Source organism: Mirounga leonina, unplaced genomic scaffold (genome assembly GCF_011800145.1).
Source record: "Mirounga leonina isolate KUSES-001 unplaced genomic scaffold, KU_Mleo_1.0 Mir_151, whole genome shotgun sequence".
Lineage (NCBI taxonomy): Eukaryota > Metazoa > Chordata > Mammalia > Carnivora > Phocidae > Mirounga > Mirounga leonina.
In genome coordinates this window covers 64,189,398-64,205,088 of record NW_023270377.1, presented here as the reverse complement: position 1 = coordinate 64,205,088, position 15,691 = coordinate 64,189,398, and the positions used below count along the sequence as shown (strand labels likewise).

Genomic DNA, 15,691 nt, shown 5'->3' with positions numbered 1-15,691 from the left:
CGGGGAATTATAGGCATATCTGGAATTCAAATGTGAGGTCAGGGGTAAAGATAATGACTTAAGAGTCAAATAACAGAGAAATAGATGTCCGAGCTCTAGATATGGATATAAGATAAAACCCCAAATACCAGTAAATGGATGGCTAACGAACATCTTGATTTTTCTCTTACCATCTGTAAAACAGGCCACTGGCTCATCTGAATTTACAGGTTCAGCCTCCGCTTCTTCTCCTTCTCCTGGCAGAGGGTTATCAACTGTGCTGCACTCAGAGGAACTCGACCGATTCAATCTCTAAAAAGAAATTCACCGCCCCACCAGACAGTTCATTTAGGGGTCATTCAAATCTTATATTCAAGCCATATTCAATAATCAAAGTCATGCAAAGTGTTATGAAAAAAGATTAACAGTATGATGGCCATAAAACGTATAAACACATATTGAGGTCAGGTAACCTTACAATACATCTATGCTTGATCTTTCTATCTACACATCCTGTGAAAAATAAATTTTATTATTTTTAGTATGCTAACAAGTAAGTATTTAGACAGAATTAGCATAAGGTATTTTTTGTAAACTATAATATTTGCACAGTATTGGCCACATTTTTATTGTTTTATGTTTAATATAAATTTGTGTACACCAATAATTATTATATTCAGATAACCAAGACCCTAGTAGAAATAATACAAGTGCCAAACTGCCAATGCCTGATACTTGAAAGATCATATCTGACAGTTGGCAGAAAAGCTTGTTGATACTTAAAATTAAAAAAAAAAAAAGAAAGAAATTAGTGTCAAATGAAATCCAAACTTATTTGTTCTATTATCTCTTGGATTTAAGAATATGTACCAGGATGATATAGATAGAAGGCTTTTGATCAAGACAAAAAAAGTCAGATATTATATTGGAATCAAAATGCCGAAGACCATAGTAATTATTTCATCCAACACCACCCATTCTAGTATAAAATTTCAGGATATAGTTGAAAAGATCATAAAGTATTATTTATACTGTCAAAAAACAGTGGCTACCAAAGTGAGTACCACATGCAAACTCTGAAACAAAGATTCAATGAAATTAAACATGGCAGACTCACACATGACAGGAATGAATTCATTGTCATTATGATCATATAGTTGATCATAACACAAGCTTTTCCCGCCCAGAAATTTATGATCAAACATGATGTTTACAAACATACACATACACAGAAATTTTTAGAAAAAATACATACAGCAATTGTAGCAAAACTCTGTCAATTTTTCCTAATATTGCTTTATAAGGGGTAGAGCAGCACATCAATGGAAGAGTTCATTTTTCATTCTCATTTGCTAAACGACACGTGAATATTGAAACTAGTAGTTATTACAGCACATGCTTCCCTTATTAAGATTACAGCTTTACTATTTTTTTAGAATAGTTCCACAAATACAAGTGCTAAAAGTAAGGAAATACTCATTTCCATTAAATTGATTCCTTAATCTATTAATTTGCATTAATATCATAGGCCTAATCTGAAATATTAATTTTTAGAGATTTACTGGGAAGCTAAAAGTGTTCTTTACGGGTACCACATTCTCAGTGCTATTATCATCACACATTATTCGACATCAGTAAAAAAAAGGCATTGATACATTATTGTACGTAAGGAACGATGTAAGCAAAGTTCTTTATAATGAGAGTAAAGAATTATGAATACTCTAATACTCATAATTTATTGACATTGGGGCATTATTCCCACCAGGTCAAAGAGTTTTATAATAGTATCAGTTATGAACAGTATCCCTATGAAATGTCATTTGATTGAATTCATCTAAAATGACTTGAAAATAAAGGAAATAGAAATTAATTATAAGTGAATATATTTAAGGTTTTAAAATATACATTACTCCAAGAAACAATGGGGAAATGTATAATTACTAATAGGCCCTACTGTGCCAATTACCACAAAAACTAATTTTGAGTATGTTATCTTTTAAAAGACTACAGTTATTTGATGCCCTCAGTTCTTGACTTCTCAGCTGCATGTGGACTGTCACCAGGGAACTGAAAGACAACGTACTATGATTCTGTGGCGATGAGACCAAGACCTTCAAATGTGAAAAATGGGTTATTGCCCTGGATTTTGAGGCAAAGCAGTGGGAGAAACAGCTGAGAGAAAGAATGCAAAGCACTTTCCTGCTAGTAGTCAAAATACTGACAACTAGCAAATAGTTCTCATGGTTTCCTCTAAGGTGGCAACAATTTTTAAACAAAATGATTCTAATTTGCAGAATGCCTACTCAGTCTAAATTAATGAAAACATCTTCAACCTCAGTATTTGGTTTTCTCACTGAGCACTAACAAAGAAGATATGCCAAGTTAATTTGTAAGCAAATACAATTAAGATGATTATATAAAGTATATTTTGTCATTTCTGAAACCTTTTATTTTCATAGCTTTTATGGCAATTTTTTGTCAATTAAATTCAGAGTTTGGCTCAAATTTTATATCATAAATGACAGTTATTCAAGATAATTCCTCATGAGGACAGACATTATCAAAATATTTAATATGAACTATAGTTTGTATCATAAGCCAAACTGCTATGGCTTTTTAGAAATTCAAGTTAAAATGTTTTTAGGAATTCTGTGTTTTCCTGGGGATGCATGAAGTATTCACAAAGTAGCTATTTTAGGACTGTATGTAATATTAAACATTTATGTGCATGCCCTAGTGATGTAGACAGTTCAGTTCTAATCTAGTCATCCTTTAAATTTAATATTTACTAAAGTGGAAGTTTCTTTAACAGGGTCCAAAAGGATGCTTTTAAATAGAAAGGCTAACATCTGTAATAAAAACTTTCTCTTAAAGGGAAATGCATTTTATTCTCATAGCAGGTGTTGCTATGTTTAACTATTGAATTTTCTTATTTTCTTGCTTAGTACCCAGAGAAGATCATGTCAATCATTAGAATCATTTTACAAAATAAATTATATGATTATTTTCATATCTATAAACTCAATCATTTGTAATTTAGTTTCCTTTCTTGTAACATTGAAAATTGAAGAATTATTATAGTACACTAAGACCAGTGAAATAAATAGTTTAGTGTAAAAGATTTCCCTTTCAATATTACAAATATGCTATTTTGTAATTTTTGCATGATTTTATTTTTAATGAAAAGTGAAATATACTTTTTTTCTATTACATGGCAGCAAAGATATATTTTTTTTTTACCTTTGACAGCCTAATTTTTTTTTAACCTTATATAGGCTGTAAACATAGGATCATAGACCTAAACTCATTAGCATTAGGAATAAGAATATGCCATAGACAGCATTCCTGCTTTTTTATTGAATAATATGATATTGCCTGTAGGTGCTTTCTAAAATTTTGTCTTTGTTTCTTTTAGGCAAAATCTATACACTTGATTCAAAAATTTTAAATGTATAAATAATATATGGTAAAAAACAAAAGTCCTTCCCACTCACTCCCTAATTCTATCACCTTGAGGTACCTACTATATACACAGTATGTATGTATATGTATACACACACACACACATATATATATATATATATATATATATCTTTCCATATTCTTTAATGTGTATCCATAAAACACTGAAGTAGTTTTGAAACATTCTAATCTTGATTATAAATGATAGCTAAGAAGCCCCTTTCAACTACTGAATATACGATCAGGTTAAGATGGTGGAGTAGTAGGACCTTATGTTTGCCTTGTCCCTTGAACACAGCTAGATAAATAGCAAATCATTCTGAACACCCAGGAAATTGATATGAGGACTGAGAGAACAAACTGCACAACTAGAGGGAGAGAGGAGACCACAACGTGGAAGGTAGGAGGTATGGAGATGTGATTTGAGGAGAGAAGGATCACAAGTGCTGCAGAGGGGAGGGAGCCTTGATCACAGAGAGTGGACAGAAAAACAGAGGGAGAGAGAGAGCAGTGCACAGGGGACTGCACAAGAAAAACACTTCCCCAAAACCAGTGACTGGGAAAACAAGAAGGGTTGATTGTCGTGAGATTTTACAACCAGTGGAGCTCAAAAACCAGAGTTTTAGAAGTCTGCACTGTGGTCAGTGTGGAGTCTGGTGGGCACAGCAGTGCTCCTGTGGAGAAGAAGGACAGGAACCTGGGAGCACATGGCATGATTGGAGGATCCCCTGGGATGCACTGGAAGAGACAGTTTCCCCTTCTTAGTGTGCATCTGGGAAAGGTAGCATGACCTCCAGGGGAAAAAAGAGCCGGTGGATGTCATTGTGCTCCCATTCCTTAGCATAGGGGCAGAGACCCCTGCTGAGGGGAGCTAACCTGGAGGCCGGGTTTTTGCTGTGCTTTACACTAAACTCCAGTCTCCTGTGTGTTAGTGTGACCGCCCGTCTGAGACAAACTGGCACCAGCCCCAGCATAGTGAGACCCTTCCCCCAGAGGACCAGCTCAGGTCTGTGCTACACCAGGTCCCTTAAGTTTGGAGTTTTGAAACTCAGCCAACGTGTCTTAGATAAAACACAGGTGCACTGCATTGCTGGGAGGAAAGGCAGCATGGATACAAACAAGGTGAAGCCAGGGATCTGAGGGAAGCCTAGGAAACATAAGGGGAGATTGTTCACTCTTCTGTGAGGGCTTCCTGGACAGCGGTGGGCAGGAATGCCCTGTGCAGGATGAGCCATTTTTTGCCCCTGCCCATCAGCATGCACTGACTTTAGAGAGCATAACAACACCAACAGTGGAGGCCTGAACCACTTACATCAACCCCTGCCCCCCCTGTGCTCTGCAGGTGCCTCTTTACTAGGGTTAAGTGTGCCTGAGAACCAGAGCAGTGGGCCCCTCTCCCAGAAGACCAGCACAAATCCCTGCATGCACCAAGTCTACTGACCATAAAGTGCTGCAGAGCTTTGGCTCTATTGGAAAGAGAATCTGGCCTCTTTTAACAAGCAGACGAGAGCACACCAATTTAAAACTCACCACACACTGGACAAGATCCAAACACACCCCACTGCAGGCAGGAAGTAACTCTGCAGAAGATTGACCTAAGGGAAAGAACAGCCAAAACAGAGCAGCAGAGTGCACACAGCATACAACAGAAACACTTCCTAAAGTGCCAGACCCTGGACAGTATATGATCTCTTTTTCATAAAGCCATTACTCTTAGGAGCAGGAAACATAAGAAGCTTTACTAATACACAGAAGAAGACAGACACAGATTTTAAAACAACAATCATAAGGATACTAGCTGGGCTTGAGAAAAGCATAGAAGACATCAGGGAGTCCCTTCGTGCAGAGATAAAAGACCTAAAAACTAGTCAGGCCAAAATTTTAAAAAATGCTATAACAGAGATGCAAACTAACTGGATGTAAGGATGACAAGGATGGAAGAGGCAGAGGAACAAATAAGTGATACAGAAAATAAAATTATTGAAAATAATGCAGTTTAAAATAAGAGGGAAAGACAAATATTGGATCACAAATGTAGACTTAGGGAACTCAGTGACTCCATAAAGTATAATAACATTCACATCATAGGAGTCCCAGATAAAGAAGATGGGGAAAAAGGGAGAAGGTATATTTGAGCAAATTGTAGCTGAAAACTTCCCTAATCTGGGGAAGGAAACAGACGTCAAATGCGGAAGGCACAGAGAACTCCCATCAAAATCAACAAAAGCAGGCCAACAGCAAGACATATCACAGTAAAATTTGCAAAATACAGAGATAAGTAAAAAATCCTAAAGCAGCAATGGAAATGAAATCCCTAACTTTTAAGGGAAGACAAATAAGGTTAGCAGCAGACCTAACCACAGAAACTTGACAGGCCAGAAGAGAGTATCATGATAGATTCAATGTGCTGAATGGGAAAAATATGTAGCCAAGAATACTTTATCCAGCAAGGCTATCATTCAGAACAGAAGGAGAGATAAAAAGTTTCCCAGACAAACAAAAACTAAAGGAGTTTGTGATCACTAAACCAGCCCTAAAAGAAATATTAAAGGGGACTCTTTGAGTGGGAAAGACCAAAATTGACAAAGACTAGAAAGGAATAGAGAAAATCTCAAGAAACAACAACCTAACAGATAATACAATGGTACTAAATTCACATATACCTATAATGATTCTGAGTATAAATGGACTAAATGATTGAATCAAAAGTCACAGGGTATCAGAATGGATAAAACAAAACAAAACAAAACAAAACAAGACCCATCTATATGCTGCCTATAAAAGGCCCATTTTAGACCTAAAGACACCTGCAGATTGAAAGTGAGGGGATGGAGAACCACTTATTATGCTAATGAATGTCAAAAGAATGTCAAGTAGCCATACATATATCAGACAAACTAGATTTTAAACCAAAGACTGTAACAAGAGATGAAGAAGGGGACTATATCATAATAAAGGGGTCTATCCAACAAGAGGATCTAACAATTGTAAATATTTATGCCCCCAACTTGGGAGCACCCAAATATATAAAACAATAACAAACATAAAGAAACTCATTGATAGCAATACAATAATAGTAGGGGACTTTAATACCCCACTCGCAGCAATGGATCATCTAAGCAGAAATCAACAAGGAAACATTAGCTTTGAATGACACACTGGACCAGATGGACTTAAGAGATATATTCAGAATATTTCATCCTAAAGCAGAATACACATTCTTTTCGAGTGCACATGGAACATTCTCCAGAACAGATCACACACTAGGTCACAAATCAGGCCTCAATAAGTATGAAAAGACTGAGATCATACCATGCATATTTTCAGACCACAGTGCTATGAAACTTGAAGTCAACCACAAGAAAAAATTTGGAAAGACCACAAATACATGGAGGTTAAAGAACATCTTATTAAAGAATGAATGGGTTAACCAGGAAATTAAAGAAGAAATTTAAAAATACATGGAAGCAAATGAAAATGACAACATGACATTCCAAAATCTTTGGGATGCAGCCAAGGCAGTCATAAGAGGAAAGTATATAGCAATACAGGCCTAACTCAAGAAGCAAGAAAAGTCTCATATGCACAACCTAACCTTATCCTAAAGGAGCTAGAAAAGGAACAGCAAATAAAACCTAAAGCCAGCAGAAGGGAAATAATAAAGATTAGAGCAGAAATAAGTGAAATAGAAACAAACAAACAAACAAAACCCCAGAAGAACAGATCAGTGAAACTGGGAGCTGGTTCTTTGAAAGAATTAATAAAATTGATGAACCCCTAGCCAGACTATCAAAAAGAAAAGAGAAAGGACGCAAATAAATAAAACCACAAATGAGAGAGGAGAGATTACAACCAACAACACAGAAATACATACAATTAATTATAAGAGAACATTATGAAAAATTGTATGTCAACAAATTGGGCAATCTGGAAGAAATGGATGAATTCCTAGAAAAATAAACTGTGAAAACTGAAACAGAAAGAAATAGAAAATTTGAACAGTCTGATAACCACCAAAGAAATCACATCAATAATCAAAAATCTCCCAACAAAAGTTCAGGGCCAGATGGCTTCCCAGGGGAATTCTACCAAACATTTAAAGAAGAGTTAATACCTATTCTTCTCAAACTGTTCCAAAAAGTAGAAATGGAAGGAAACCATCTGAACTCATTCTACAAGGCCAGCATTACTTTGATTCCAAAACCAGACAAAGAGCCCACTAAAAAGGAGAATTACAGGCCAATATCCCTGATGAATATGAATGCAAAAATTCTCAACAAGATACTAGCAAATTGAATCCAACATTACATTAAAAGAATCATTCACACAATCAGGTAGGATTTATTCCTGGGCTGCAAGGATGATTCAATATTTGCAAATCAATCAATGTGATACACTACATTAATAAAATAGGATAAAAGCCATATAATCTTCTCAACAGAGGCAGAAAAAGCATTTGATAAAAATACTCAACAGAGTAGGGATAGAGGGAACATACCTCAATATCATAAAGGCCATATATGAAAGACCCACAGGTAATATCATCCTTAATGGGGAAAAACAGAGCTATAGTCAAGAAGAAGACAGGGATGTCCACTCTCACCATTGTTATTTAACATAGTTCTGGAAGTCCTAGCCCTAGCAATCAGACAACAAAAAGAAGTAACAGGCATCCAAACTGGCAAGGAAGAAGTCAAACTTTCACTATTCGTAGATGACATGATACTCTGTACAAAACCCAAAAGACTCCACCAAAAAGTTTCTAGAACTGATATACAAATTCAGTAAAGTTGCAGGATACAAAATCAATGTACAGAAAGCTGTTATATTTCTCTACTCCAATAATGGAGCAGCAAAAAGAGAAATCAAAGAATCGATCCCATTTATAATTGCACAAAAACCATACGCTATCTCAGAATAAACCTAACCAAAGAGGTAAAAGATCTGTACCCTGAAAACTATAGAACACTGATGAAAAAAATTGAAGATGACACAACCAAATGGAAAACATTCCATGCTCATGGATTGGAAGAACAAACATTAAAATGTCTATACTATCCAAAGCAATCTACACATTTAATGCAATCCCCATCAAAATACCACCAGCATTTTTCACAGAGCTAGAGCAAACAATCCTAAAATTTGTATGGAACCATAAAAGATCCCAAATAGCCAAAGCAATCTTGAAAAAGAAAAGCAAAGCTGGAGGCATCACAATTCTGGACTTCAAGATATATTTCAAGACAGTATGGTACTGGCACAGAAACAGACATATAGGTCAATGGAAGAGAAGAGAAAACCTTGAAATGGACCCACAACTATATGGTCAACTAATCTTTGACAAAGCAGGAAAGGACATCCAACAGAAAAAAGTCTCTTCAACAAATGGTTTTGGAAAAACTGGACAGCAATATGCAGAAGAATGAAACTGGACCACTTTCTTAAGCCATATACAAAAATAAATTCAAAATGGATGAAAGACCTAAATGTGAGACAGGAAACCATCAAAATCATTGAGGAGAACACAGGCAGCAACCTCTTTGACTTTAGCCATAGCAACTTCTTACTAGACACTTCTCTAGAGACAAGGGAAACAAAAGCAAAAATGAACTATTGGGACTTTATCTGATAAAGGGTTAGTATCCAAAATCTATAAAGAACTTACCAAACTTGACACCCCCCAAAAAACAAATAATCCAGTTAAGAAATGGGCAGAAGATATGAATAGACGTTTTTCCAAAGAAGGTGTCTAGATGGCTAACAGACACACAGAAAGAAGCTCATCACTCACCATCAGGACAATACAAATCAAAACTACAATGAGATATCACCTCAACCTGTTAGAATGGCTAAAATTAACAACACAGAAAACAGCAGATGTTGGCAAGCATTTGGTGAAGGGGGAACCCTCCTATGATGTCGGTGGGAATGCAAACTGGTGCAGCTACCCTGGAAAACAGTATGGAGGTTCCTCAGAAACTTAAAAATCAAACTACTGTATGACCCAGCAATTGTACTATTGTGTATTTACCCAAAGGGTAAAAAAATACTGATTCAAAGGGACTCATGCAACCTGATGTTTATAACAGCATTATCAACAATAGCCAAATTATGGAAAGAGCCCGAATATCCACTGACTGATGAATGGATAAAGAAGATGTGTATATATACAATGGAATATTACTCAGCCATAAAAAGAATGAAATCTTGCCATTTGCAATGACGTGGTTGGAGCTAGTATATTATGCTAAGCATTATAAGTCAAAGAAAGACAAATACCATATGATTTCACTCATATGTTGAATTTAAGAAACAAAATAGATGAACATAGCAGTGAGTTAAAAAAAGAAGAGAGGGAGGCAAACCATAAGAGAACTATAGAGAACAAACTGAGGGTTGCTAGAGGGGAGGTGGGCATGGGCTAAATGGATGATGGGGATTAAGGAGGGCACTTGTGATAAGCACTGGGTTTTATATGTAAGTGATGAATCACTAAATTCAACTGCTGAAACTAATATTACACTATATGTTAACTAACTAGAATTTAAATAAAAACTTGTAACATTAAAAAATATGATCAAATTAAACGTTTTTTTTTTTTTTTTACTCTTCATGGTTCTTTTGATTGCCTAGAAGGTGTGTTTTCTACAACAATGAATATGAGTAGAGACTGTTAAATATAGGTGTCATATGAGAAACTGTGCTAAGCTGGTAACTTACAAATTTATTACTGACATATCCTGAAATAGGCATTTACATCATAAGGCTAGTTCATTCTAGTATGGATGGCAGTTAATGCTAGTTGGTCATTTCTTATTTCAAGAAGTATGAAGTACGATTGTCTAATAATTTGGTAATCTGGCACTCAAAAGCCAAAAAAAATCAAACCTATAGTAGCACTGTAGAAAACCCCTTATTCAAAGAGGGTGTTTGGTGTTGAAAACATTCCAAAGATGTTATATTTAAAGTATATACTGTAATAGTGCTTGCTACATACAACAAAACATATCCTTTGAGGAGCAGAGCCTAGAATAGTTATTTCACCTGAGCATCAAAACAAAGAAACACAGAGGACAGCAAGACGTTGAGAGAAGCAAATCAAAGGGAAGGGATGGGCATATATGGACAGAAAAATTACGGGAGACATTACTGATAAACTAAGCTCTACTGTATATCGTTAAGCTTAAGAATTTTTTTATTAGTTTCAAATCAGTATCACCCATCTTTTAATTTTACAGTCTAATTTTACAAGTGATATTCATAATGAGGGTTCTAAATCATTAAAGGAGTAAAATGGTAAAGTTCATAATAAAGGATCAAAGGACCTTTAGAGAATTCCACAAATAGCTACTATGCTTTGTGTAAAAGGCCAATGTTTTCCAAGTTACCCTTCTGTAATGGGATAACTTCAACTTTAAATATTTTTTTCTGATCTGGAACCAAAATATGCTTTCCTCTCCCTTGCAATTGTTAGGGTCCTTTTTGCCTTCTGGAGAAATGAAAATATTATCTTCCTACAGCTTTTTTAAAATTGGAGACTACCTACGGTATTACAATTTGTGTTTTTCCTCTTAAGAGTATTGATACTTAGTTTCTTTACATGATTTAGCATTCTGGGCCCCTCAAGTCCTTCTAATCCTTTTCTGATCTCTCTGAAGTTCTGGTCTCAAGATTCTTTTTAAATGGTAATGCCAGTTAAAAACTACTAAAGATAACCTGGAAAATTCAATAGTATTTTCCTTTTGTTATCTAGATTTTCATTTTACTTCCATTTAAATTATGAGAAAACTTTAGTGTAATTACCAGTTACAATAAACTCTTGACTCATATAATTATGGGCAACTAAAGTTCCAGCACTTTTTCAAAGAAAAGGCAAGAAGAAGGAAGTTTCCCTTTCCTAGTGTTCTTTGTGACTGCTAGAGAAACTGTGTGGGCTTTTAGAGAACAGCTGCTTGTTCAGCAGGAAATCCACTGAACACTTCCATCGAAGGGTCTACACGGGATATAGCATTAGATGATGCAGAAATAATGAGGTCAAATCTCAGGCACCACCACGGAAATTCAAAATAAAGCAAATGATTTCACTGAACGTTCTTAGTTTTCCCAGAAACTTCTATGTAGGGCACTTCCTATCCAATAACATGACAAGTTATATGCCTAAAAGGTTAAGATCTTGCATATAAAAGCAAACAAACAGATTTTGGCCACATAACAAGATTGGACTGGTTACAGATTTCTCAGCCAGATCCTACAGTGTCCTCTTGGACCTCCACAAGGCTAGTGGAACTCACCAATAAGGCCTTGCTATGTGATCAACCAGCGGTATTGAAGGTCTCTGTGCACTAACACAGAACTACCTGCTGAGAATAGATACTTAAGTAGGTGGAATACAGTGGGTCATATCAGAAAGAATATTTTACAGAGGACAATAGGGGAAGGGAGGGAAACCTGAATGCGAAGAAATCAGAGAGGGAGACAAACCATGAGAGACTCTTGGCTCTGGGGGGGAAACAAACTGAGGGTTGCAGATAGGGAGGTGGGTGGGGGAATGGGGTAGCTGGGTGGTGGGCATTAAGAAGGGGTTGGGATGTGATGAACACTGGGTGTTATATGCAACTAATGAATCATTGAACATTATATCAAAAATTAATGATGTACTATATGTTGGCTAACTGAATTTAAATTTAAAAAAAGAGAACATCTTAAAAACTTAAAAACAAACATTTAAACAGTTCTACTACTGAAGCCTGCTAGAAAATTCCAATCCTTACTTACCCACATAGGCAAACAGGACAGCAAAATGTGAGGTAAAAGCGTAGACTCTAAGTCTCAAGCTCATTCATTATTTATAATTAAAAAAATAATAACAAACAAAAAATAAACTACTTGTACATTTATGTTATCCCCTAGAACCACTCCTAATGAGGAAGGGCAAGGAAAGACAAATTCCAATGAATGGAACAATTACCAGTTTTTTTAAACACATGGCTTTCTAATATTGAAAATACAATGTAAAATAAAATTTGGCACAGATAAAATATATCTTTCCTAACCTTTATGTAGGCAGCTTCTGCCAAAGAAAAAGATTATATTTCAAGTCATTCTTCACAAATGAAATATCCAGAGCTTTTTGGTTTCAGGAGAATGACCATTTGTTAACACGCACCTCATGATTTCTAACAGTTTGGTAAAAAATTTATATAGTAATAATAATTCAGGAATTAAACACACACACATACACACACACATTTCTAGAAACTATTTTCTCAAAAATTGTGTGTATACATGTACACACACACAAAAATGTATACATGTATACATACTATCGTGTATGTATGCATCTTTATGTAGATTCTAAGGGGAGGAAATTTACTCTGTTCTGAAACAAAATTTTTTTACAAGAGAATATTGCCTCTGAGTCACCACCCATCTGAAATAGAAAAGTATGTCTCTTACTTAGGAGCACTTTTAAAATTAACTTCAAGTAAACTAGAACAATATTAGTTTGTTTGCTTTTTTTTTAATTGGAAACTGTTCACATCATTACCACTAGAGCAGATCATTTTCAAGATAAAGTTTTGCTTTCAACATCGCATAATGGAAAACAACAATACAGACATCCCAACAATGACAGAGCAATTCAAAATATGAACTAGATTATAAGAAAAAAGGCAAGATTCTTATTAACATGGATTTTCTCTTCACAGGAAATTATTCATTAGAGTTCATCCATTCAACAAGCTATACTAAAATTAAGACAAAATATATCTGAGTGGCATATTTTCTTTTATACTTGTTAGAAATACTAGATAAGGCAATCCATATTAGTTTCCAATTTTATAAAAAGTGTTTTATGTCTTACTGAAAGGTTTAGTGTTCACTTCATAATATGTTCCATTTAAACCTCTTACCTTCTTGATGCTATATGCCTCCTTATGAGATATAACCATAATAAGAAACATTCTCATCAGTGGATAATATTGCTTTTGGAATCAGATTAAGCATTTCAAGCACTTATAACTCATTCATTCATAGGCTGAGCCTATAAATTTTAATTATTTCATTTTATATATGATCAAATAAAATCAAATGTTAGTTACTGAATTGATTAAAGAAATAAAGCCCTAGTTACCACTGTGCTTAAAACCATTGAAAAATATGTTCAAAGTTTAGCCTAGAAGCTGGGTACTTTTACTCTGTGTACCCAGAACACAGCTTATTTGTATGAATCTCAATTTCTGTAAATACACGTCTAGTACTTTTATGTTCTGAGATTTTATGTTTATGGCTAAAATATTTTCCCACAAAAATCATTTCTTAATAGAGTTTTAATTTACTAAATTTAAATGTGACAATTTTTTCCAGCTTTACTGAGATATAACTGACATACAACATTGTGTAAGTTTAAGGTATACAAAGTGATGATTTGACACATGTATATATTGTGTGTTTATATATATATGTGTGTATTTATATATACATATACATATATATATTTACCACATCCTTCCCACACATAATTACCATTTATTGTTGTTGTTCTGATGAAAACATTAAAGTTCTACTCTTAAAACAATAAATGTGACAATTTAATGTGACATACAATAGATTGGATTGGATTAGATTAGGAAAGGAAGTTGCTAGAGGTTTTTAAATTAAATATTGCTTCAATGACTTCTGTTACATTCTATATCTTACTTTTATAATCCATCCAATAAAAATCTATAGATCATGCACTTGAAATCACCTAAGGACATGAGAGATATATATCAAGGAAGTCATCAAGAGAATCACAAAAAATGATGGAATTGCCCCTGTGACATGCTATGATGCCAATTCATCTATAGAGCAATTGTGTATGTTTCTGCTTTCTTGCAATGGGTCAGGCAGAAACATTTTGTAGCTGAACAGCATGCATGACACTGAAAAAAATATCATATATGTATGATTTTTTTTAGATAACCTGTATAAAAGTGGCCACATATGTCTCTGTCTGGTTAAAAGCACAGAGCTGCATCCTTGATTGATCCAGTTTGGTTTTACCCCTGTGAGAAGTAAGAAGGTTAGGTACTGAAGTTTAGAAATGTAGAATGATGAAACAGTTTAGTCAACTGATTTAAAATGTTTAAAGTCACACACCTGTAAGCAAAAATTAGTTATATGTTCGAAAATACATGCTATATGGTTAATGCAAAGCAGTATCTTTGAAACACAATAGTAAGACTGAATATCATTCAACACAAATTTTAAAACAATCAACTCAACAGTTATATAATTCTTTTATTTAGGGAATGAATTTAAATACTATAATGTGCTAAGGCAATCTTTTGCATTCTGTTTGCTCTTTATAACAACCATTTAAAAATAAGTGATTCTCAATACTAGAGTGGGTGAGAGTAGGAGTGTGTGGTTTTTAAAAAGTATATTCTAAAATTAGAATTTCTTGATTTACTTTTAATTATCATATTTATTTAATTTTGACATTTCAAACAGCACTGAAGAAAAAATGTTTCCAAATTCAAAATATAAAGAATAAGAAACACTGATTCAAATGTCAGACCAAAATTTCATTGTTTTTAGACACATAAACAAATCTAGTAAAGATGAAAGAGTTTTCAAATAGTTTGAAACCAATCTGCAAAAAAGAAATGGTTAAGTAAAATTCTATAGTCTCTAGAACCCTCAGTTTGTAGGAGGGGTGGAGGGATGGGCTAGCCTGGTGATGAGTATTAAAGAGGGCAGGTACTGAATGGAGCACTGGGTGTTATACGCAAACAATGAAGCATGGAACACTACATCAAAAACTAATGATGTAATGTATGGTGATGAACATAACATAATTAAAAAAAAAGAGGAAAAAAATTCTATAGTCTTTTTTGTTTTGTTTTGTTTTGTGTTTTTAAGAATCTATGCATAAAAACAGGATCAAACCCAGCTTACCTGTATAATTAAGGTTAGTATAATTATAATTATACAATTGTATAATTGTAACTAATCCCTAAATCTTGCCAAACCAAATGCAATTCTGGAAGAGTTTATTGTATTTTCTGAAAGCAATGATAAAAAGAAATCTAAACTGCCTTCTCAGTGAAGGTAATAACTGCCTGTTTGAGGAAAAAACTTCATAAAAAATCTAAAGAGAGACCAAATAACAGCATAATTAAAACCACCATACACTAAAAAGACACAAAATATTTAACCTTGATGACTACAAATATTTAAACAATTTTTATCAAATCAATAAAAGGAA

General features: G+C 34.4%; 1 protein-coding gene across 1 annotated transcript in view; it reads right to left on the bottom strand.

The window, feature by feature from the left end:
* Positions 1 to 15,691, bottom strand: part of SCN9A (sodium voltage-gated channel alpha subunit 9) — a 176,940-nt gene that overhangs the window by 37,250 nt on the left and 123,999 nt on the right. Inside the window, exon 18 of the mRNA XM_035007847.1 lies at positions 171 to 291. Coding sequence (XP_034863738.1) covers positions 171 to 291 — 121 coding nt within the window. The remainder of the gene's footprint in view (positions 1 to 170; positions 292 to 15,691) is intronic.